This window comes from Lissotriton helveticus, chromosome 6, assembly GCF_964261635.1.
Source record: "Lissotriton helveticus chromosome 6, aLisHel1.1, whole genome shotgun sequence".
NCBI classification, from domain to species: Eukaryota; Metazoa; Chordata; class Amphibia; order Caudata; family Salamandridae; genus Lissotriton; species Lissotriton helveticus.
In genome coordinates this window covers 884,663,293-884,689,062 of record NC_136067.1, presented here as the reverse complement: position 1 = coordinate 884,689,062, position 25,770 = coordinate 884,663,293, and the positions used below count along the sequence as shown (strand labels likewise).

General features: G+C 42.4%; 1 protein-coding gene across 1 annotated transcript in view; it reads left to right on the top strand.

Annotated features, from left to right (window-relative positions):
• The window catches only part of RFX6 (regulatory factor X6), a 424,100-nt gene that overhangs the window by 355,114 nt on the left and 43,216 nt on the right, over positions 1-25,770 (top strand). Inside the window, exon 16 of the mRNA XM_078646873.1 lies at positions 22,402-22,611. Within this exon, the coding sequence (XP_078502999.1) occupies positions 22,402-22,611 (210 nt within the window). The remainder of the gene's footprint in view (positions 1-22,401; positions 22,612-25,770) is intronic.

Below are 25,770 nucleotides of genomic sequence, written 5' to 3'. Positions count from 1 at the left end.
ACTAACTTGGCTTCTGCCTTCTCTGTCATCCCCTCCTTATTCCTTTCTTTCTCCTGCTTCTTCTTGCAAAAATGTATTATGTGTGCTAGTCTTTCTGTCCAGGGCTTAACTTTTAATGACACTGTGTTGTCAGGACTGTCCTACATCTTAGAGGACAACCCTTTTTTAACAACATTATAAAGTAATATGGCATTGTCTCCTGTTACTTCCTAACCCTGACCTACTTCCTGGTTCCATTTTTTATTTCATCCTATTAAGGAATTAGGTGGGATCCTCAACTGGCTGCATTGACTGAGACATGCGATCATGTAAAAATTACATTACATGTCCTCAGTTGCCTTGTCTGTCAAGATTTAGTGTGCGCTTTGATGTGATTCCTTTTATTGTGGACCATATATTTGTAAAGTGCTTGTAACTTATATTGACCCACTGCAAAGCTCTTGAACCCTCACCGCCTTGATGTGAGCATGTCTGTCTCTTTCCCAGCTTCCCCATCATTTCCAAATATTGGTGCATTATAGGGGTGGCCTGTCAATAGGAGCCGGGGATCTGCCCACTCCAAAGCATAATGAGTATCTGTCAAGCTGACAAGAGGTCAGCTTGACACACACCTGTAATCCTGGATAACCATGTCCCTTCTATGCGCTAATGCGCAGGCACCTACTACCTGAGTTAAACTTTGCAGAGCTGAAGGTTTCACATCCCTGAGAGCAATGACATCATCAGCATTGCAAAGCCCCGTGAGGTCCTCCCCCCCATGATAAAGGAGGCTTTGCTCTTAGGCTCATACCTGGGCACTTCAGGTTTAAGCCCTGAAGTGCTCAGGGCTGACTGTATAACAATGAATCCTCTACATAGTGGTGTGGGGTGAGAAAGTCACCCAGGCACCGCCTCACTCTGTAATGAGTAAGGGAAGTTCCATCTCTCATTGGCTAACTCATGACATGGTCAGCTAAAGGAAGGAGGCAGAGGCATCCTCTGTAAATTCATTCACTCCACGAAGCCTACTGCAACCAACAAAGCATTTCTGCTTCACTGCCATCACCTGCTTTCCTGGCCATGGCCCGGGAGTGGTTGCTTAATGTGTGTGCCATTGTGTACGTATGAATGTATGTCTATCTATGCTTGCTTGCTGTGAATGTTTGTGTGTACGTACATGTGAAACTACTCAAGAATTGGCTCTTCCCAAAATAACCACCATACTCAAACAGAAATTATCAGTTTATTCCTCTGTATATAAGCATTTATATGGATTATAGATATGTACCTATATTTGTATATTGTTTTGTATAAACATGTATAATAACTATGCTTTAAAAATATAGATATTCATTAGTTCTGCTTAACAAATTTACATATTACTGATAGTTACATTATTCTATGTTTTTAACATGTATATAAGTGACTGCATGAATCAATAAATCTTTTATGATAACTTTTTAACTACAATTGCTTCACTATTGATTTACAAAAAAAAGAAAATCTATATATTCATTACTTTTCTTCTCATTCAGCATATCTAATGTACTCCCCTATATCTCACCTTATACCACTATCAATATATCCTCTACCTCAACTCTCTGATTCATCTCAAACCTCATTCTACTACTCTTTCCAATGCACTACCCTATTTCTCACCCTATACCTCTATCAGTATATCTCTACCTCCAATCTCTCATTCATCCCAAAACCCCACACCACAACTATGATCCCCAAAATAACCATCTCGAGACTCTTCCCTACTCTACCCCTCCTTGTATCATCTAGTACCTCTTTTACTCTTCAGATCTCCCAAACAAGCGTTTCTAAACCCTTCCCTCTGATTCTTCCCCCTCCACATCCCTTTTACTCATCCCACACGTCCACCTACTGCTTTGAGCTCAAATCTATTTTTCTACATCCTTCCCTCTTCTATCCCTTCACTATCCTTTTCAATACAAATAAAGGACTAACATGTCCATCACTCAAAGGACTTTCATATTTCACTATACTAATTCACCACCAATCCTTTATGGGTTCCAGAGTAGCCTGCTACTCGCCAAAAAAGCACTTCAACACCTCATCAGGGGTACCAAGCACTATATAAATGCAACCTGTTTCCCCTCTTCAATCCCTCTACTATCCTTCTCAATCCAAATAACTGAGTAACATATCCACCACTCGAATTACTTTCATATTTCACCATACTAATTCTTCACTAATCCTTTATGGGTTCGGAGTAGCGTGCTACTCGCCGACAGGGGTAGTAAGCACTATATAAATGCAATCACAATGCAATACTATACCAACAGTATTTTTCTGGTGTTATTTCGGTGACTGAGGAGTTCTGACCTGCTGCCAGTCCCATGGGCTGGAATTCTGACATGACTCTAAAACCTCGCTGTTTGTAGCAAATGTTGCTGGTGATACACATGCACTGAATACTCCTGCCATCTAGAGTTGGGCATGGATGTTTGCAAGTTGCATGTCTTTGAAGAGTAATGATGTACATGCTGACTCCTGCTGGTATTGTGCTTGGGCACTGACTCCATTTTAGGTTGTTTTTTTTCTCCGTCTGCAGGGCCTGCATGACCAGAGCTCCAAGATTGAGGCACCTCTCAATGCTTTCTTTCACACTTTCCAGAGTTCTTTTCAACACCAATTGTAGATTAAAACAATATTCCATCTCTGTCTATATCACCAAGATCACTGCAACTCACACTACTGCCAAACCATGCAGCTGGGCCACAGACTTGGCCTGGGCCTTGATCTACATGACTCAGCTTGGGCACCGCCTCAATCATTACCTGCTGGAGAATGCCTAGTTGGTGATAATATGGATGTGTTTCAACCTTGCCCTCGCTGAAGGGTGAAATACTCCAGGCTTGACCATCACCACGTGTGAAATTTGTGCTTGTCCCCGGAGAACGACAACACCAGGTGAAAGGCCTGGCTGGGGTTGAGGTCCAAGAAGACTTTCTGCAACCAATGAGAAAGGCACTAGGTACATCACAAGATGTACAAAAACTCTGCAGAGGAGACCCATACATCCTCACGGAAGAAGCCCTCAAGGTTGTCATTGAGGAAGCCGGACCCTCAAGCATCCTGTCACATAAACCATTGTCAGAGGCCGTCTCCTCTTCCAGCTCTGACACAGAAGAGGAAGAACAACACTTTGTCCATGAAACCACAGGGCTACACAGACAGAGGACTCCACAAGCAGTGAGTATGTCTGAAACACATGCTAAGCCTATCAAGGGACCACGAGGAGATGCAGCCTATTGCCCTGGAGGGGTTTGAGCAACCAGCCACCTAAAGCTGAGCTAACCCTCTTGGGCACCACATGGCGCAGGCACTCTTTTGACTTGAGGGAAACCCAAGAGCTGGTAACACCTACATTTTTGTGGGCTCTCAGCCACCAACCAAATAAAGATCTTGGCCACCACAGCGCTGAAGTCAACGCAGGCGCCAAAGACACCAACCGGCCCGAAGTTCTGTGGCCACCGAGCCAAGACAATCAGAGCCTGCAACATCATCGGCACCGAAGCGTCAGGGTCAGAAATGTGATTCGGTGGCGAAACATTCAACGTTGAACATGGCCATGGGCATTTTGACTGCTTTAGTACACATGCTTTCAGCACCAAGAACTTGTGGATCTTAACGCCCAAGAATTCGGGACAGACCATTCTGGATTGCTTAAAAGCAGAAATGGATGCCAGGCAAAAAGCACTCTATATCCACTTACAAACTGGCAAAATAACGCAAAGCTGCTACCAAGACCAGTTAAGACTTTTCCATGCAAAAGAAAGTCAACTTTTGAGGAGGCTTTCGAGTCGGCACATGAACTGGCCCCTAAGAAAAAGAAACACAGAGCCCCATTTACTTTGCTTCTTCTGCACAGCCCCTCCTAGCACTCCTCCTCTTCCACCTCAATCTCCTCATCCACTTCCTTACACATCACCCAAGCCTTATAAATGTGTGGGTTCACCTTAGTCGTCATCTGATTCATACAGCCCGTGCTACCTGGTTGACCCATATGCCCCCTTATGGGATCCGGACTAAGGCAAAGGTCCATAGGAAAACCTCACCATAGTACTCGCATCCAGGCCTTTACCCATCTAAACCTCCCCCACACCAGCGAATATCTTTTACCATGAGGTTATTCAAAGGGCTGCTCAATAGATTGACCTTCATGTTTTACATGAAGAGGATGACTTTTCAGTGGAAACCCTCTCTGAAACGGAACATACAGTCTAGTTTTCACCCATGCTAAAGGGTATGGTAAAACCAGGTATTCAGCCCTTTAAAGAATATGGTAAAGCTTGAGTAGTAACCCCATGGGTAGAACATGAATGTATGGCCTCACCCAATAACCCTCCATACATCAGGGGACACATGAAACCAGACTCTCTAGTTGTTCACTCTGCATATAAACGTGCAAGCTCTCAAAGAGTAAAACTTTTGGTGTAGTGGAGAAACGGGTAAAGGCAGGTGCCTCTAACTGTTGGCACATTTCCAACTTAGTAGATCTTCCAGCAAAATATGACAGGACCCCTTAGGAACAAATGCAGCACTTTTTAGGATGTTGCACCTGAATAATGCCAGAAAGGGTAGGAACTGGTCATAGAGGGCCAGTTAATTTTTAATACAACTATTTCTTGCAGTTTAGGTGCAGCAGATACTGCATACCGTGGGATCAACTCTAGTATCCTTACCCAGCGGCGTGCATGGCTCTGCATTTCAGGGTTGAAAGCCGAAGTGCAGCAATATCTACTCAACCTACCCTTTAATGGAGAACACCTGTTCCGTTCACAGGTTAACTAGATGTTGGAAAATTAAAAAAGGCTACTGATACTACAAAAGCCATGGGTGCTCTAAAACCCCTGCCACAAGAGGCTTCTTTAGAAAGCAACATTATTGTGGTGCCTCCAAATTCACTTCCCTGGATTCATGCTCACACCAGAGGCAACAACAACAAACTTACCACTCCTATTCTTTACAAGGATACACTAGGGGTATATATAGAGGAAACACCAAAGGCAAGGGAGGTTCCAGCAGCAAGTGGTCTCCAATACTACAAAGCATTGACTTCCAACATCTTTCTCCCAATCACACAACAACTGTTGGAGAAGGCTTTGTGATTTTCTACCATGCTGGAAGGAAATCACTGCAGGCAAATTGGTTTTAACTGTGGTGCAACATGGTTAATGCCTAAAACTTTGCACATACCCTCCCAACTACCTTGCCGTGCCATCCACCTCAGCATAGAACATCTGTTCTTTCTGGAGGAAGAGGTACAAGTTCGTCAACAAAAAGACACCATCAAATCCCTTCCCTTGCAACACCAAGGAAAAGGGATATATTCCCTCTGCTTTCTCATTCCCAAGAAATACAGCTCCTTCAGGTCAATCCTCGACCTTACACCCCTCAACTGATACATCATGTCATCCCTCTGCTGCGTTGAGAATACTTCATGACAGCATTGAATCTAAATGACACATATTTCCTTATCCCCATGTATCCTGCCCACTAATGCTACCCACACTTCTTGGTAAGTCGCCATCATTACCAGTTCAAAGTTCTGCTGTTCTGTCCCAGGTGTTTTCACCAAATGCCTAGCAGTGGTTGCCACACAACTAAGATGGGAAAGCATCCACCTCTTTCCCTACCTGAACAATTAGCGGGTCAAAAGCTCAAGCATGCTTCAGTGCCTAACCCATACCCAGGCCTGTATCTTGTGCTTTCACAGCCTCGGATTTACCATCAACATCACCAAATCACCGTTGGTTCCACTACAAATTCAGCCCTTCTTAGGGCAAACTTAAACTTAGTTTCAGATAAAGTCTACCCAGCCAAAAAATTCTTGAGGCATTTCAGCAACTCATCCTTTTTTCAGTGGAATCAACTTCTCCCAGCGAGAACAGTAATGTGCCTCCTGGGCATGATAACCTTATGTATCGTCATAGTGCTCAATGCCAGACTACACTTGCACCTGCTTACACAGTGCCTTGCAGCACAAGGATTCCAAGTGAAGGATCATATGGAAGATCTAGTGTTGGTAAAGTCCTTCATTCATTGCTCACTGCAGTGGTGGAACAGCAACGACCTATTGCAGGGCTGGCCTTTTCAAGACCCTATACCACAGGTGACCATTACCATGGACGCTTGACACATCAGATTCGGGACACATTTCAATCCTACAGCCGTACAGGTGTTGTGGACCCTGCAAGAGTAGGGACGTCACTCCCTCAAGCTCTTAGCAGTCCAGGTTGCCTTCAAAGCATTTCTCTCACATATTCAGTTCCAAGTAGTCTTAATCTGAACATAAATGATCATGACTGCCATGTACTACCTACAGAAACAAGGCAGAACCCACTCACTCTTCCTCTCCTTATCATCTCAGACAGTTTGGCTTTGGGCACTCTGCCACTGCATCAACTTGATGGCGAAGTATCTTCCTGGGGTGGACAGTGACCTTCTCAGCAGGTCTTACCAACAAGCCAACAAATGGTACCTCAGTCCTGAAGTCCTCCTGAGCTACCTTCATAATTTGGCAGCACTTCTGATAGACCTGTTTGCGTCTCCTGAAAAGTCACAATGCTCAAGGTTCACATTTAGGCACCCACACTGACAGTCCATGGGAAATGCACTATGGATGAATTGATCAGGGATAAATGCCTATGCTTTTCCGTCTTTCTCGAATCTTCCACTAGTGGTGCGCGAGAGGCAGCAAAAATCCCATATACTCCTTTTCATTGCCCTTACCTTGGGCAGACGACCCTGGTACTAGGCTCTATTGTAAAACTTTATCAACTCCCCATGAGAAGGTTCCCAACTAGCCAAACATTCTTACCAGAACCCAAGGGCAGATCAAACATCCAGACCACAAACAGCTTGACCTAGCTATTTGGCACCTGAGTTCTCAGAGCTTGTGTACCTACACCTCCACAGGAGTGCATGACCATACTTAAGGAAGTCCGTAGGTTGACTAAACATGCATGTTATGCGCCCAAATACAAAAGATGTGTTAATTAATGTATCTCCAAATATCTGGAACCTCTAAAAACTGCAGTCCAAAAGATTGTTTGTCTCCTCCTTTCTTTGCAGCATTCTGGGTTAGCAAACACCTCCATCCAACTTTTTTCTAGCAGCCATAATGGCTTATATGCAAAACAAAGAAAACTCTTCCCTTTTACATATACCAGTCATTAGAGTTTTTATGGACGGTCTTAAAATAGTAATCCTCCCAAGGTTGCCCCCAGCCCCTAAATGGAATCTCAATCTAGTCCTTATTGGACTCATCAGGCACCCTTTTGCACGGATAGGGTAATTCTCAGGAATATCCTAAAGCTCTTGTATAAGGTGATTTCCTCATTTTATTATAATCAAACTGTAGAACTTACAGTTTTTGCCAGAATCCAAAAATGGTGGCAGAGAGGGCCCTTCACACTTTAGATTTCAAGTGAGCTTGCATGTACTACATCGACAGAACTAAATCCTTTCAAGCGGCAGATCAGCTGATTGTAGCATTTAGCAACCCCAAGAAAGGACAGTCAATTTCAAAAGGATGGATAGTCAAGTGCATCCAAACTTGCTACCAAAAAGCCAAACACCTGTATCTCCCAAGCCACAATTCACACTTAAGAAAGCCTCCACTAGGGCTTCTGGAACATTCCTCTAGTTGGCAGACTAAATATGACGGAACCTCACATGCATTTACGATGCATGTCTTTACAATGCAGTCGCCACCCGGATCTCGATGCTACCACTCATTCCTTTACCATGCAAGCCATTACAACGACTTGCCTTGGGGGGTGCTGGACTTTGGAATAGTATAACTTACTATTCCAACTCCAGTCCACACAACAGTAGAGAAGGTGTTGGACTTGAAACCCAACACCAGTCCAACAACATGCCCCCTAAAGCAAGTCATTGTATCGACTTGCCTGGTAAAGCAAAACGTGGTACGTCTCGATCAAGGTAGTGACTTCGTTGTAAAGGTAGATTGTGGGTATGGCTGCGTGGTTAAAGTTGTATCTCACAGATATATGCAAAGCAGCTACCTGGTCAACACCACACAATTTACTAAAGACTATGTTGTTCATATTCTTGCTAAGCAGCAAGCTCTAGTTTGACAGATAGTCCTAGGAACTCTTTTGAGACATCTGCCCCATCCATGCGCTAACCACCACTCATTTGGAGGGACTGCTTTACAGTCTATGCAGAGCATTGGTAACCACAGCAACAAATGCTACAAGCAAAAATGTTACCTACTGTACAAGCATCTGTTCACAATGTGTAGTTGTAAGGAAACAGGCTTTTTGAAGGTTTTCCCCAATTTTTGTCCCGATTTGGACAACTAGCTGCTAGCTTTGTGACTCCGAGAGTGCACATAGGCCTGTTAATCGGGCCTCAGTGCTAGTGTTCTTACCCATGTTAAAGTGTATGATGAATTGGAGATCCCCAATTGGCAAGGACTGACTTACTTATAAGTCCCTAGTACATGATACCCATGGTACCAAGGACATGTAAGTCAGAATGTTCACCCAGAGCTGGAGCACTGTTTGTGCCACCCTGTGTTTGACAAAGTACAAAATGTCTCCCAGCCTCCCACTGCAGACTGGAAGGGCAGTTGTTACATTGCTAGTTGGACCTTGCCATTATTGTTAATGGCAAAGCCACCACTTCCATTAATGATATATGGTATATGTAAATCTCCCCTATGGAAGGAGTAGAGAACACTAAGGCAGGGAGCTGTATTTATTAGGTGGTATATGTATGTTTCTATACATCCCCTCAGCAAAACCCCTCAGATTGTCGTCGTGCTGTGGAAAAGTTAGTTGCTCCATTGGCTAATACAGGATTACACGCTGGCACACCAGCCTGACTAACTTCTGAATGGGACTACCTAAGTGGGTATTGTAAGGTATCAAATTAGTCATGACCCAGATCGAATTTATTGTTACTATTAAAGTCAAGCAACTTTAAGACAGTTGCCACTGTGCGTCATAGCTGGTACAGTGACCCCACATGGGCACCAGACCATAGACAGCTTTCTGACTCCCTAGGGAGTGGTGTGAATGATTCCCAGGCCATGCAACAATAGGAGCCCACTGCAGGGGGGTTTCAACTCCCCTTCACAGGAAGCCACTCGGGGTTTCAGTCCACAAGGCCGCTTCATAGGGGACGCCGCCTTTGAGTGCAAATGATGGTAACACTCCAGAGGGGATTCTCTTTGTTCATATAAACAAGCTGGAGACAGGGCCAGATAGGGAAAACCTGTCTCCAAACTGGTTTTCCTGTGGACGAGTAGCCCTCAGATAGCCACACCTCTGGGGTGGGCTACCAAGCTCCTCGCAGTCGAGGGAAGGATCAGACATCTTGAGAGGGGTGGGAATAGTGCATTCTTGGATCGGCTGATGCCAAATATCTCCAGAAATTCATCAATCAGGGGCCGATTACGATCCCATCTGGAAACCATTTTGACCGGATCGGTTTTAATGCTTTCTGGACGACTCGGATCGTGGGAGTCCAACCGAGCTATTTGGATGCATCCGGACGCTTCCGGATATGATTCGGTCAGACTCCCATTGACTTCAATGGGTGCCTGTGTTCTGAACCAGAACACAGGCTCCCATTAAAGAAAGGGGTGGCTGAGGAAAATTGTGCACCCCGTGGCGGGCACCCCTTACTGGCTTCCACACTGTGCATGGTAGAAAAGGGGGGTCCCTTGGGTACCCCCATGGGCACGATTCAGAGGGCCCTGGGTGAAGGGGTGCTTGCTATGGGCCCCAAAGACCAATTCAGACACCCTTTTTGGCCGGGCAAACCGAATTTGAAAGGCTATCCGAATCTGTCATTGCAATCGCTCGCTCAGAAACCTTGTCAATAGAGCTGTACGAATCGGCGCCGAAAGACTCAGACTGTCCCAATGCCTTTCGGAACTAATTTGGACTGCTCGCACAGTTCTCAGGCATCATAATGGGTGGTTGGGAAATCTGTACGATTCGGTCAGGAACAAGGGTTCTGAATCGAATTCTGCAAAACCGAATCGTATCCGGAGCCCTTCCAAACGGCATCATAGTTGGATCCTAAGTAGGAGGGACCCTGGTAGCCCATTGGTTTTGTGACCACGATGTCCCCTCCGGGCACTTTCCTCAGATAAATATGTCATCCCTGGCACCCTGAACATTTGCTCACACTGGATTTGGAAAGAGGGCCAAAGAAGGACTGCACAGCTTCCTCTGGACTGCCCAAGGAGACGCTGTACTGTCTGTTTGACTGCACCTGCTGCATTTTAGGATAATGAAAATTGGATTGTGTCTGTGGCTGGTTTTGAGAATATTTACTTGCAGCCCGAGATTGAAGCAGTGACTCCATAGATCAGTTGGCTGACCTCCTGGAACCAGCTTCAGGGACAAAACAGCTGAAGACGCCTAAACTGGCACGTTGCTAGCCACTGGAGAAGATACACTACTAGCTGCGGCTTGACACCCCTAGTGACCCAGGAGTGCTGTTAGAGGCTGGATTGGTCACCCCAGAGGGACACTAACCCCCACTAAAGGATTTGACTCAACTCGCTTTTTCTGGGGATCTGAAAGCCAGCCGCTGCTGCCCTACCACCGTGAGAAAGGGTACATTGTGGGACCCGACCACTGTGTAGCAAGCCACCCCACATCACCAGTGGACTGAGGAACCTCCACAAAGGCACCCCATCAACCGCACTGCAACCGTAGCATCTTTGAGCATCTTTTCTTACTACATCCACAGCATCAGGACCACTCCATTGTTGTCTATTGCGGTCATGCTGTAAAGGATGGAACTGGACTGGAAAATGCTCTAGTGGCCAGGTAACTGTCCAAAATATCCTTAAAAGGCCACCATGCCTTCATCCTGTTGGATTTGGTAATCCAAGTCAGGCGGGAGTAACCAAACTAAATGTTTACTTGACCGATGATTGTTCGCAGGCAAAATTAAAAGTGGTGAAATCTTTAAATAGCTTTATCTCTGGAATGCTCAGGTTTATTTTGCTCATCATGAACTACAAAAATTCATAACAATACACTCTATTGTTATAAATTAGTGACATATTTCTTTCGTTTTGTGTGGATTTCTTATCATGTTGTTTGTTGCTGTTAAATGCTTTACACTAAATTCCTTTGTCTAAGCTTTGCTGCTCAAAGTCACAACTACCCAGGGTTGAGCTTAAGGTTTACAAATTAGCCTGACTGGACCCAATAAAGGTTTTTGCAAGTGTATTCCATGATAAGGCTACCTAGCCATATCATATAATACACCCAGATCTTCACAGTAGTACTGTAGATTCAGATGCCCTCTCCCTCCTCCCAGGGCATGTGTATTGGGATGAAGATTGCTTCTTACTATATACAAACTCTTACCAACGCACATGTGCACGTACTCTTTCTACTATTCCATCCTACTCTGTCCAAGCCCAACTCTAGATGGCAGGAGTAAGCAGAGCATGTGAATCTGCAACTCTACACGCTACGAACAGATGCTTCCAGGGTACTTAACATTTTCCTTTTATTACAGTGTGTCTAGCCTACTGCCTGTAACCAGGTTCTTCAGTTTCATTGGCACAGGAGTTGTAACATTATGGTAGTATCTAATTGCTCATTGTTTTTTTTTGTTTTTTTTACTTTTTGTTTTTTTTCTAAATTCCTCATATACCAATGATGGGTATTCTAGATAGGGTATCTCCTCCTCTCCACATTACGATGTACCGGCCTCAAGGATTAAATCCGAGGAATTCAATCCAGAATAGGAGAGAGAAGAGAATCCCGCTCCAGGCTAAGCTGTTTGCTATGTCCACTCCATACCCTTTAATCTGGAAGACCCTTGGTTGGGTAGGAGACAAAGCGCCAACAGTACCCAGGTAAAATCATAGGAATACTCTCATCTGTTCCGCCAAGCCACTAGGGCCGCCCAGATCTTAACAAGGCTAGAGCCATCACATGCAATATCTGACTCACTGATATATATATAATATCTTAGGCAGTCAGCAAAGGTGGGAGCATTCTCTGATTTCCAGGACTTACATATTTCCCGTCTAGCTAAGATCATTATATAAAATATACATTTGGTCCTCATCTCACTAAGCTGGTACTCTTCCCCTAGGCCAAAAAGAATAATCATAGGTGTAATGAATATATGTATACCCAAAACCTCTGTTATAAATTCTTCGATTTTAGACCAGAAAAGCGATAGTCTTGGACACTCAACAAACATATGCAAATCGTCCTCAGCCGAAGCCTTACAGCGTGGGCAACAATGTTCAAGGTTCGTAAACTTAACCAATTTCTTGGGGGATATATACACTCTGTACAGGGTGAACAGATGATTTCGTTTTAAGGGGGCTGATTTCACCACTGTATGTAGTAATTTAAAAGAGTCTCCCCATAGAGCTGGTAAATTATCACCCTGCAAAGCTACCGCTTCTCCCCATAGTTTATTAAGTTCAAGTTCTGTGACCTCATCTTTCTCATTTAAAGCCTCGTACCAAAAGGAAATCTCTGTTTTCCAGCTCCCTTTTTTCTTTACCAGATCAAATTTAGGATTAGCTGTTAAACCCCAAGATATGGTACTCCACCAGCTATATAACTGATAAAATTTGAACCTGGTGAGAGTTCCGTATGTCAGACGGGAAAGTGGATCCCACCCCAATAACTCTGAGTCATCAAGGAGATCCTTCCACTGCGTGATACCAGCTATTCTGAGGGGGAGCGATAATTGATCCCTGAGACATTCGGGTGTTCCTGGGGAATCCCATATAGGGGCCAGGGGTGTATAATAAGGGATGCCTAGTTTTTTTTCTCAGAAACACCCAATTTCTCAGAGCCGTGCCCAAGACCTTTAGTCTATCCTTCTTGTAGAATTGTGGGTCCCCAAACTTAAATAAGAAGGATTCATGCCCTAGGGGATACCATGTAATAACGCCTGAAATAGCCGACCCAAGCAAGATGTATCAGCTTTGTCGGCCATTAACCTAAAGTTTTTAAAATGAAAAGCATGGCAATAATGAAGGATGTCAGGCATAGCAAGTCCACCTGTCTTCAGTTTTCTTCTTAGTTTTTTCAGGGAAATTCTGGGCGATTTAGAGTTCCAGATGAAAGATCCTATTCGTCCCTGCAATTTGGCAATATCCTTGGGACTAAATAACAACGGTATCGAGTTAAAAAGGAATGTCATCTTTGGCAGAATAACCATTTTTTTAGGTTTACCCTCCCGAAAATGTTCAATGGCAGACCCGACCATCGATGTAAAAGTACATTGATATCCTTGTACACTCTATCCAAGTTGGCTTTGGAAATCTCAGAGATGTTCTGTAGCAAATGTACACCTAGATATCTCATCTGAGGCTTTGTTTCGGGGAATAGGACCAACTGATTCCTTTGCATGACCTCGGTTTTCTCTTTGTTGATTCTATATCCTGAGGCCTCCCCAAAAGCTTCTGCATGATGAAATAATCGAGGGATTGATATTTCGGGATTGGATGTAAACAATAAAAGATCGTCCGCGTATAGAGCAAGTTTTAGATCTAGTTCATTCATGCGAAAAGGCTTGATTAGAGTATCCGATCTTAGCTGGATAGCCAGGGGCTCTAAATATAGGTTGAAAAATAAGGGAGAGAGGGGACATCCCTGTCTGGTGCAGCGTGTTATTTGAACCCATTCTGTAAGTGAGTTGTTTACAAGAAACTTGGCCCTAGGGTGTAGATATAGTGATTTCACAGATGTTATAAAGTTAGCTGGAATACCAAGCTTTGACAGAACTTCCCACAAATACAACCAGCTAACCTGGTCAAAGGCCTTAGCGGCGTCAATTGCTACGATAGTTAATGGAGATTTTTCCTCTGTAGCATAATCGATAGCAGCATTCGCCTGGAAGGTCAACTCGTTCAGCTGCCTACCAGGCATGAACCCCCTCTGATCCTCATGGACCACAGACTTAATTACTTTGGCCAATCTCGCTGCCAACACGCCCGCAAAGATTTTATAGTCTGTATTTATTAGCAGCGAGATTGGCCTGTAAGACTCGGCATTAGTAGGGTCCTTATTTAATTTCAAAACTAACGTAACCGTAGCCTCTAACCAGGACGCGGGAATGGGCTCTCCTGCTTGATGTATTTTATTAAATAAAGACGTAAGGATGGGAACCAATATATCAAATCCCATTTGGTATACTTCCACCAGAAGCCCATCTGGGCCAGCTGCTTTTCCCCTGGCCATTCTTTTTAATTGATCGTGAACTTCCCCCTCTTTGATCAAATAACTCAGAAACAGGCTATCTGCCTCAGTTAGAGGTGGAAGGCATACCCCCTCTAACCAATGAACTGCACCTTCAGTTGAGTTTTTGTCGTTATTCCCCATGTATAAATTTTGCATATATGTTTTAATTTCTCCCAAAATCTCGTCATTATCAAATGAGATATCTCCAGATCTCTGTATCCTTAATTTATTTATCTGGTTCCTAGTACTCTCGGATCTAGCCTTCCAGGCCAATATTCAACCACATGTATCTCCATATGAAAAGTTCTGCAGTCTACTTGCATCCCACTTTTCTTTGATAACTTTATCTAGATTAGCCTGATATTTAATTTTTAAACTCTCCAGCTCCTTCTGTATGGGAATCAAATTAATCTGCTGTTCAAGGGAGGCTTTCTGTAGCTCTTGTTCTTTTTGTTTTATTTTAGATAAAGAGTCATCCTCTGCCTTCTTCCTAATTTTATTTCTCCGTATCATTATAGTTGTGAGTGTCCCCCTTAGGAAAGAATTAAATGCTTCCCATATTATTTGATCTGATGCAGTGGCTTTATTAAACTCAAAATATTCTGCCATATATTTCAGTAGATCCTTCTTTAGCTCTTCCTGTAATAATAGGGATCTCTCCAAGGTCCACCGCCTAACTTGAAAGCTTTGTGAAAATTTAACTGTTAGTTCTACCAGGGAATGGTCAGATAAAATTGCCGGGATATAAGAGGTATACTGTAAAAAAACAGGGTTAAACCCAAACTGAGTCACTGGGACCTGGGTAGACAATTGTTATGGACAGAAAGGGGTCCCGGACATGAAAGAACAATTTATCCAAAGTGAAAAAAGATTTAAAGAAATTGGAAAAAGGAAACGAATGAAGAAGCAGTGTTGTTTATTCACACAGCAACTAATTCAACCTTATTATGGTTATATCATTCATAGGAAAATGTATACTTCATTACAATACATTGTGCCCACATAGAATAAAAAGGAGGGGGGGGAAAGTGACATGAGGAGTTCAGTGAACAAGAAGTGAAATTTAAACAAAAAAGGAAAGAATTTATATACACCATCGGTCAGTAATCATATGCACATCCATAAAATGATCTCCCTAATTCGGAGCCACATGAAATGCACTAGTCACTGTATAGTTACACAGAACCAAAAATTCTCCTAATTGGCTATGCAAATCCTGATTTATATTTAGGAGTTGGTAAACGTAGTGGAAACAGTCATGGAAACAGTCAACGTTTCGACCCTGAGCAATTGTAGGGTAATTTATCCCTTACGAGGCGGGTCTTCATCAGGACAGAAGAGCGGTGGGCATGCCTCCTAGGGTAAAGAAAATATATACTAAATCAGGAAAGAGGGTCTAAAGATCCCAAACAGTTGCCGTAGCACATTAAATGCTCGGCACACTCATTTAAAAACCTACACTAAGCGAGGGCTGACATAGTCAATAAGCGCATTTACCTTAATAGAGAAGGACTGGTTAAAAAGACATCGAGTCCGTCAAGCGTACTCCGTGATGTTTCTGAATGAGTGGGAAAGGACTGGATTAGGATCAAACAAATAAATACCGGTATCATCTGTGGGGGATACACGATAGAGAACTTTATTGTTTTACCTTACTCCCAAAGATCTACATCGAATCCGATTTAGTTAGGTAGTTTCTAGAAGAGAGGGAGACGAAGGACTCAGAATTACAGGATCCAATTCGTCGTGTTGAAATAATAAGCGTAGGGTCATTAGTTGGAAAGGCCTGGAGTACCCCGAAGGGGCTTACCTTCCAATCAATTGGGTCAGCAAATAATTCTGAAAACAGGCGAGGTCCCGAAGCAATGAATGCCAGCGACTCGTGTAACCAGGAAGTAAGAGCAGGGGGCGTGGTTACGTCTTTATGAGCGTGTAAGCACAACTAAAGACGGACTTCCCGATCAGTTACAAGGTTGTCAAGGACTCAACCAGTGACGTCCTGTAACCAAGGAAAAAGATTATTATGGTTGTTTCGTTGCCCAAAAGGAAAAAGCACAGTTATACTACCAATTGTTATGGAAGACGCGCATCTTGTCCCAGCATCTTTTAAAAAGCTGATTAGAACAAAACTACATGGACACTTTTTGGCACAGTGCCTACAATCCAACATTATTCCAACTGGGCTGCAAGTGAGGATAGAACCGGCGATATTTGTGGACGTTCCGAAATTTAGAGAGGGTTTTAGTTTTGTTGCTAACAACTGTTCGAGACACTGGATAGTGTTGGGGATCGATACGGCTGCAGAGCAAGTCCAAATCCTCACCAAACAAATATCGGATCTAAAAGCTGAAATTTCGGGCGATACAACACTCACCAATTCTAAAGAAGCACTGACTAAGTTGGTTGCCACACTCCAGGACTTTGAAACCACAACCATCAAAAAGAAATTAGAGAAGCTTGAACGTGACGTACGTCTGTACGATAAAAAGAAGACATACCCCTATCTACAGGAGGATTACTATTGACAGGATCCTCAAGGGCGATTCACCAACCGTGGACGCGGGGGCTTTAGAGGAAGACGTAATTTCACGACCTTTTCAGACTCATCCTATAGCTCCGGAGAAGACTCAGACCAGCCAGGTCCAAGTGTAGCCTACAGATATCAAGATTCATACGGTCCAGCATACCCACCCAACCCTTTTTTAGGACAGGGTGGATGGAGACCACCACGAGGCAGAGGCAACAACTGGAACAGAGGCATTGGCAGGGGACAACAGAACGTGGAAGCAGCATGGGACAGCGGACGAGGGAGGGGTGTGAAACAGGTTCACTTCCCTCAGGAGGAACATGGGGAGAGGTCAACCCGCCGAAAGAATTACAGGTGGTAAAACATCCAACATTCCTGTGATTAATATCTCTTCATACACTTTGAAGGATGAGGAGGTGAAAGTACTCAGCCGAGGTTTATCATTTGTACCCACAGCTTTACCGAATGTCTTTACAATGGTTGCGGAATTGCACAATTTTTCAGGAAAATAAGACTCCGTTACTTTTTCAAAAACAAACCCCCACAAACTGCTCTATCCACCACAGGCCTACGAATACCATCTACCTTTGTCCCTCCAACTTATGCGATGACAAGTAGGATTTTGGCCTACGAGACCCTGGTCGTACGGGATGTGAAGAAGTAGTTGCTATGGGGGCTGCCTACGCGCCTGATTTAGCCATAATTTTTATGTCCACGTTTGAACAAACATTTATTCTCAATGACTCTAATCCATTCAGGTCAAATATTCAGCTATGGATGCGCTACATTGATGATATCCTCTTGGTCTGGGCCGGTACGGAGATGCAAATCACTAATTTCTTCACTTGGCTGAACAACAAATCCCAGGATATCCAATTTACCATCCAATTTGACAAAATGAAAATAGACTTTCTGGATCTCTCTATAATCGCCGAGGATGAAACCATACACACAACTCTCTTTAGAAAACCAGCTGAACGCAACTCTTTACTCCAGTACTCCAGCCACCACCCTATGGGTCTTAGGGACAATTTGCCCTATGGACAATTTTTAAGGATCAGACGTGTCTGCAGCAAGAAGGAGGATTACATGGAACAGTCAGAGAACCTGATGGATCGTCTGATTGAACGTGGATATCCCAAACGCCTGACAAAAAGAGCCCGCAAGAGAGCGTGGTTCAATCCAAGGGAGACATTGCTAGAACCTAATGAACGCACCAATGATATGGATCAACGTTTGATATGTGTAACAACTTTCTCAACTAAGAGCAATGAAATCAAAAAAGCTATAAATAAACACTGGACGATAATCTCGGAGGACCTTGGTGACAACAGCTTACCTTTGCATTCTTTCAAGAAGGCTAAAAATATCCGTGACCATGTGGTCAGCTCATTTTTGGAATGCTCACCCTCACCAACCATCACTACGCTGTGGAATCTTCCAGCCATCGTGGGCCATTTCAAGTGTGGAAAATGTAAGGCATGTCCTTCCACTATCCAAACAAAAGAATTTTCTTTCAAACACCATCGCATAAAATTGAAAACCCACACTAACTGCAACACCACAGACGTGATTTACTGTATAGTCTGCCCTTGTGACCTAATCTATGTAGGTCAGACACAACAACGGGTAAAAATGCGATTTTTACAACATTGCAGCCGTGTCAGGTGCAAAGTGATTGGGGCACCGCTAGTGGAACATTGCATAAAAGAAAACCACCCTCCGGAAATTCTCAAGTGGATTGTACTAGAACAAGTAAAGCTTGGCCCGAGAGGAGGAAACATTACTCCCATCCTTAATGTTAGGGAACTGAAGTGGATAGAATTTTTTGACTCTGTACACAATGGTCTCAATGAGACTGAGAGTAGTTTTGTACAACTGGCTGCCCTATGAATTCTGACCCTTCCATTCTCCTGATGATACTATCACTATCCTTTGTCTTCTTTTCTAATGCCAATGGTTGGAAGTAAAGTATTTGTGTCCTTTTACCATCGTGTATGGTAGGTACAGGCACATTATGTAAGTCTATCCCTCAACAACATCTGTGTTTGGATCGTGTTAATAACGATATGATGGCGTGGGCGCTTTTCATTTGTCTTTGATTTCCTTCTTAATGCTTTTTTGGAAGTAAAGTAATTGTGTCATTTTACCACCTTGTATGGTAGGTACAGGCACACTATGTAATTCTGCCCCTGAATAGCATTTGTGGGTTGATCGTGGTAACAACGACATAATGGCTAGGTATGCCCTGGGTTATGTGCCTTCTCCAGAAATGACGTGTGATCTCAGTAATGGTGGTTGATTTTAAAAGATGCTGGGACAAGATGCGCGTCTTTCATAACAATTGGTAGTATAACTGTGCTTTTTCCTTTTGGGCAACGAAACAACCATAATAATCTTTTTCCTTGGTTACAGGACGTCACTGGTTGAGTCCTTGACAACCTTGTAACTGATCGGGAAGTCCGTCTTTAGTTGTGCTTACACGCTCATAAAGACGTAACCACGCCCCCCTGCTCTTACTTCCTGGTTACACGAGTCGCTGGCATTCATTGCTTCGGGACCTCGCCTGTTTTCAGAAATATTTGCTGACCCAATTTATTGGAAGGTAAGCCCCTTCGGGGTACTCCAGGCCTTTCCAACTAATGACCCTACGCTTATTATTTCAACACGACGAATTGGATCCTGTAATTCTGAGTCCTTAGTCTCCCTCTCTTCTAGAAACTACCTCACTAAATCGGATTCGACGTAGATCTTTGGGAGTAAGGTAAAACAATAAAGTTCTCTATCGTGTATCCCCCACAGATGATACCGGTATTTATTTGTTTGATCCTAATCCAGTCCTTTCCCACTCATTCAGAAACATCACGGAGTACGCCTGACGGACTCGATGTCTTTTTAACCAGTCCTTCTCTATTAAGGTAAATGCGCTTATTGACTATGTCAGCCCTCGCTTAGTGTAGGTTTTTAAATGAGTGTGCCGAGCATTTAATGTGCTACGGCAACTGTTTGGGATCTTTAGACCCTCTTTCCTGATTTAGTATATATTTTCTTTACCCTAGGAGGCATGCCCACCTCCCTTCTGTCCTGATGAAGACCCGCCTCGTAAGGGATAAATTACCCTACAATTGCTCAGGGTCGAAACGTTGACTGTTTCCATGACTGTTTCCACTATGTTTACCAACTCCTAAATATAAATCAGGATTTGCATAGCCAATTAGGAGAATTTTTGGTTCTGTGTAACTATACAGTGACTAGTGCATTTCATGTGGCTCCGAATTAGGGAGATCATTTTATGGATGTGTATATGATTACTGACCGATGGTGTATATAAATTCTTTCCTTTTTTGTTTAAATTTCACTTCTTGTTCACTGAACTCCTCACGTCACTTTTCCCCCCCTCCTTTTTATTTTATGTGGGCACAATGTATTGTGATGAAGTATAAATTTTCTTATGAATGATATAACCATAATAAGGTTGAATTAGTTGCTGTGTGAATAAACAACACTGCTTCTTCATTCGTTTCCTTTTTCCAATTTCTTTCAATCTTTTTTCACTTTGGATAAATTGTTCTTTCATGTCCGGGACCCCTTTCTGTCCATAACAGGGATATAAGAGGTAGACACAATCTCAGAAAAGCAGATTTTGATCAATGAGGAAGAAGTCAATCCGTGAATGATGTTTGTGTCTGTGGCTATAAAATGAGTAGTCTCTGATATTCTGATTCTTGACCCTCCAGACATCTAACAGATTGAAATCCCTCATCATATTTCTAAGCTCTCTTTTAGATCTACATAAGGAGGGCGAAGCAACTTTAGAAGTACGGTCCAACCTCGGGTTAAGTACAAGGTTAAAATCACAACCTACGATGATGGGGGCATTTAGTTCAAGAAAGCTCGTTTTTAAGCTAATCAGAGCCTCTGGAGAGTCCTGATTTGGTCCGTGGTATATTGCACATGTCAGCTTTGCATTTCTTATAGCTAAAGATGCAGTCAGCCATCTACCTGTATGATCAGTTTCGTACTTCTCTACTCTTATCCCACTGTTAATTCTAATGATTATCGCCACCCCTCTGGTGTTACCGCTCTGCTGAGAGCAGAGGAGGTCCTGTATCCACTTTTGATTTTTAAAAGCTACTTTACATTCCTGCTGTTCAAGGTGGGTTTCTTCTAAGAGAAGAATATGGGCACCAGACTTATTTAAGAATTCGCAGATTCTGCCAAGTTTCCTACTCTCCCTTAATCCATTAACGTTCCAATTTATTATTTTTATTTTATTCTCCATATTTCAAGATTTACACAGTAAAAAAGGTACCCCGTTGTAGAATTAGCTCCATTATCCCATTAATAAAAAATGGAATCATGCCTGTCTCATCTTTTCTAGAAATATGAGGAAATGTTTTCCTTTTTAGCACCTCCACCTCCACCCCCTCCATCCCCCCCCTCCTCCCCCATTGAGGAACCACCCTTTATTACCTTTGGCGATTGTATCGCCATTTGGGGCCCATCACCCCGATCCGGATTCTGGTCCCAATTGTGACACCTATATAGAGTGATGCAGCTACACCTATCTATCACCTTGAAAAAGGGAAAAAAAAAGAATGGAAAAGGAGAGAAAAGAAAAAAAGAAAATAATAAATAACTCACACAATAAAAAAAAAATTCAAAAATATTTGCTCATTGGTTTTAATAATAATTTTTTCTGATCTGATGCCGCTGCCTGTGGCTCTCGGTTTTAATGAAATGTGGATGTCTGCCTTGTTTCCAGTACCTGATGACATAAGCTGATGTCTGCTGTTTGTCCTTGTGACCTTCTGTGTTTATTGACAGTGGTTTCTAGAATGCTACCTGTGAATTTACCTCTTTCTTTTATTGACGTGTTTCTGCTTCACAACATTTGGCACCCCTAACGCAATGCCAAAGGGTCTTGCCTTATATCGGTGTATGGTTTGTATGGTTTCCTCGATTTTACTGACAGTGGTATTTCCTCTCTTCTTCCAGTGTCTAGATACCTGAGGATGGACTGCTTTCTTAGAGATTCTATTGAAGAGATGGTCTGCAGCACTCCCTTAGGCATTGAGACTGCAGCCGTGTGCTAAACTATTGACTCAGGGAATTAAAAAAGGAAAGCAAGCAATAAACTGGATAAATTAGACTAAATTAATATAAGATGTATTAGAATATCATTTTTGTCAGCAAATTAATGCAAGTGAAGCTGCATCAGAGTACTCTATCTCAAGAGAATAGTTTCACAAAAGTTATGAAGTTATCTGACGCCCTTTTTACAAAGTTCTTAGTTTGTACCTGTGTTCAACTTTAAGAGGGGATTTGGCAGATGTCAAGAATTGAAGTAGATAAGAAAAAAGACTCAGCAGCAGAGTGAAAGGGGGGCCCACCAAATGTTTAACCCAGCCCCAAAAATACACGTGTCTGCTACGTTTTGGGGGTGGTGGTATAATAGCATTACTATTTAGAATTATCAATTCTGCATAATTTAAATAGGAATTAATGTGAAGAGTGGAAAACTGGATGAGGGCAAACACGTTGCGGTGTTGGCAATAACTTGCTTCAAAACGTATGCTACATATGCCTAGTGTGGGTTGTTTCCGCGTACTGTAAAAACATAAAACTGTTTTTTCTTCTTTGTAGATGCAAGTAAAGCAGCATTTACAGCTTCACCAAGTTCTTGCTTTCTGGCAAACCGCAGCAAACCAGGCTGTCTTCCAAGCGATGGTGCTGTGAAGAATGAGTGTCTTTCAGAGCACGCCTATGTTTCTCTCTCAGCTGACCAGCACATGAACCTCCCCAATGGCTTGAATCAATTTTCTGTCGAAGATGCTGACAGCATTCACTTATCAGGTACATTATTCTCAAAGTGTGTATGTTCATGCAAACACTGGAGTGCAACACAGTAATGTGGTTATCAGGTTTTTATACAGCTGCGTCCATTTGTATTTATATCTGTTTCTATATCCTGTTTATTCATAAACAGTTTCTTGTTGTGTAACCTGCAGCAAAATACAACAAGTAGATTGTTAATTTAATTGCAACAAATGGGTTCCTACTTTATTATTCAAACTAATACATAAGCTGCCCCATCCAATGAAGGTGAGAATTCATAAAGCATGTGAATTTTCTGCTCCAATTTGCATTCATATGCCTCTGCTCCCATTTCTATTTTAGGTATTAACGGACCATTTTTGACATTGAATAATTAAAGTCTGTTGTGTCCTTCTCTAATTATTATGAACAGTACACATTTTGTGGAGGGACAGTTGTGTATAAAGTTCATCTTATCACCTTCCAAGTTCTTAGCCATTTTAGAAGTTACTGCTTAAGATAGTTGAATCAAATGTTGGAAACATTACATTTGTTTGAGCTCATCATTAAGCTCTGTTTGAAACTCTTCATTTTACTATTATTTACTTTGTGACATTGCTGTGGTTGTACCTGGGGTCTGCTGGACATGCTACTCCATCTCTGAAAAGTGAGTGCGAGAATTTCATAATTTCCATTTAATTATTGTAATAGTGCAGTGCTAATGTTTGTGCGCTAAATTTGGGACAGAATTTAACTAGTACAAACAGTGAAATAGGGGCCTCTTTAGAGTTGGGTAGTGAAAGAAAACTCTTCCATTATAGAAAGTGTACTTCAGTGGTTGAATTTAGTGCACCATAATATATATTTGATGGAGTACATTTCACCAGTGGATTTGCTTCTGAATTTGAACTTCTGCTAGAAATCAGATTTTGCATTGTAATTTATCTAAATTAGGTCCCTTTTTGTTTCCTAAATGTTCAGAGGAAACAGTCATTTTGATTTTCCTTCTTTGTTACTGAGTTTACTGTCCCCCTTCAGGCCACTCTGTGGTCGTAATACCCTTTCAGTCAAGAATGGTTATGCCCTCGAGAAAGCAAATGCTGACTTTTTCCAGGTTCATGACCATTTAGACAACTCCCACCACAATAAATCCACCAAGGTGAGTAACCAAAAATGTGATTCAGAAACTACTTCAGTTAACCATAACTGGAGTGCCCTGAGAAGCCTCTCTTCTTATTGTTCTTTTGTTCTCAGTATCATTAGAGACATGTAACAACCATATGCAAATACCTCTTAGTCTCAGCCAAAAAGTAACTGTTCTGCGGCACCCTCATTAAACGGGAAAACAAACATCTCTGGGCAAGGTCAGACATATTGTGTTCCATTGCTGAGGTACTTTTTGTCTTGGGCCAGTGTATTCACTCAACATATTCTTTGAGTGTGGTCAAGAGGGAATGACCATGGAGAAACAGCAGAACATCGACACCTATGTAGTTATAATGTAAATCAATTTATAACATTCTGTTATTTATTGAATAGCATCTGTATTGTAAAACCATAGGTGATACCCCTTAAGAGGTACATGAATTCAAAGAAAAAAAGTAATTTACATGAGAGTGCAGACAATGCAGATAAAATATGTAACGTTCCTCTGAAGCATTGCGGAGACCTCCACTGGTGTTGACGGCCAGGACATGGCAGAAGAACAACAGTTCAGGCTCCCACAGCAGTATGCACTCCTCTGCATTGAAGTCTGGCAGATGTTCAGTGATACTCATTCTACAGCTAATAAGTTAGCAATCAATCTCATTCGTCGTTTGATATGTTCATCCCAGTTGGGTCTAATCTCTGGAGTTGTGGCTATTTTTCCAGGTGAAGCGGATCATTGTCTTCGCCTCTTGTCCATTGGAACCCTTTCAGTGTTCCAAACTTTCTAACAGAAGCTTCCATACTTATCAATGATGTATATTTGTATAACATGTTATGAAAGGGTGTCCTGTTTCTCTATGAAATGTCCCTATTCTCGGTTAACCAACTAGGTGAAGGAAAACTCAAGCAGTATATCTTGGTTGCTTTGGAAGTCCTTGGCTGCGTTTATGTTGGTACATGGTACACGTTTAAGATGCTCTGAATAATTGCATTCTCTTCACTTTTGCACGCAATTAAGATAAGTTAACCCTCTGTGACATTAACATTATTGCGCGGGCTAAACTCTTCAGAAACGCATTTACACTACAAGTTATGGACCTATAAGACTCCATGATTATGAAACCATGCTACTTTGAGAAAGTTATTGAATAGAATAATTATGTGATTCATGGAATGCTTAAATTAATTATAACCAATAACATTGCTCTAAATAGTATTGTTTCTATCATATTATTTGCTCCCTATTGGCATTACAGCGAATGACCAACTAAATATAAATCAGTCTAAGATTCTTTCTAAAATGAATAGTTCAACCTAATCACCTAAGCTGCATCCATTTTGATCAGAAATACAAGAAATACCAGACATGGTCCAAAGTTATTGCCCGTCATCCATGAAGGACATCTTGCTCTCCTAAGGCATATCGATCCTCAGGGCACACATGTAGGCATACACACAATACCGTTGTACTGAGAAGAAGACAAATATATTGAACTAAATTTTACAGAAGGATGCCAATTTTAGAAACCACTGATAATGTAAAACAACTAATGCTAATGCTAATGCTAATAGTATGCATGTTCATGGCAAATGCAGTTTTGTTACACAATCCATTGGTTTTGCTTCATATGCTATATTATAGGCAGAAGCCAACCAAATGCAAATCAGTCTTGGTCCAACTTCAAAATGAACATTTTAATCCTACCTGCTAGACTGAGATCAACACTAGTGGGACTCTTGAAGCCACCTACAATAGAAATGTCTACACAGTATCACAATCCATTTAATAATCCCTAGAGCATATGTTTTTACTCATGCAGTGAAGGCATACTTCATGCTCATGGACTACACAAATGTGTTGCCCATCTTAATGGATGAGATGCCCCTGCAAATAATCATCAGTCTGATCGGGCTATACTCTGCAAAATTGCTTTCCCAAACCAAAGATTTGAATACCAACAAATGTCTTAACAATTCCTCTAAATGTCCCTTCCATTTTACTGCTAAACGCTTGTGCCATCCCACTTCCTAAAATGTGACAGAGGCCCC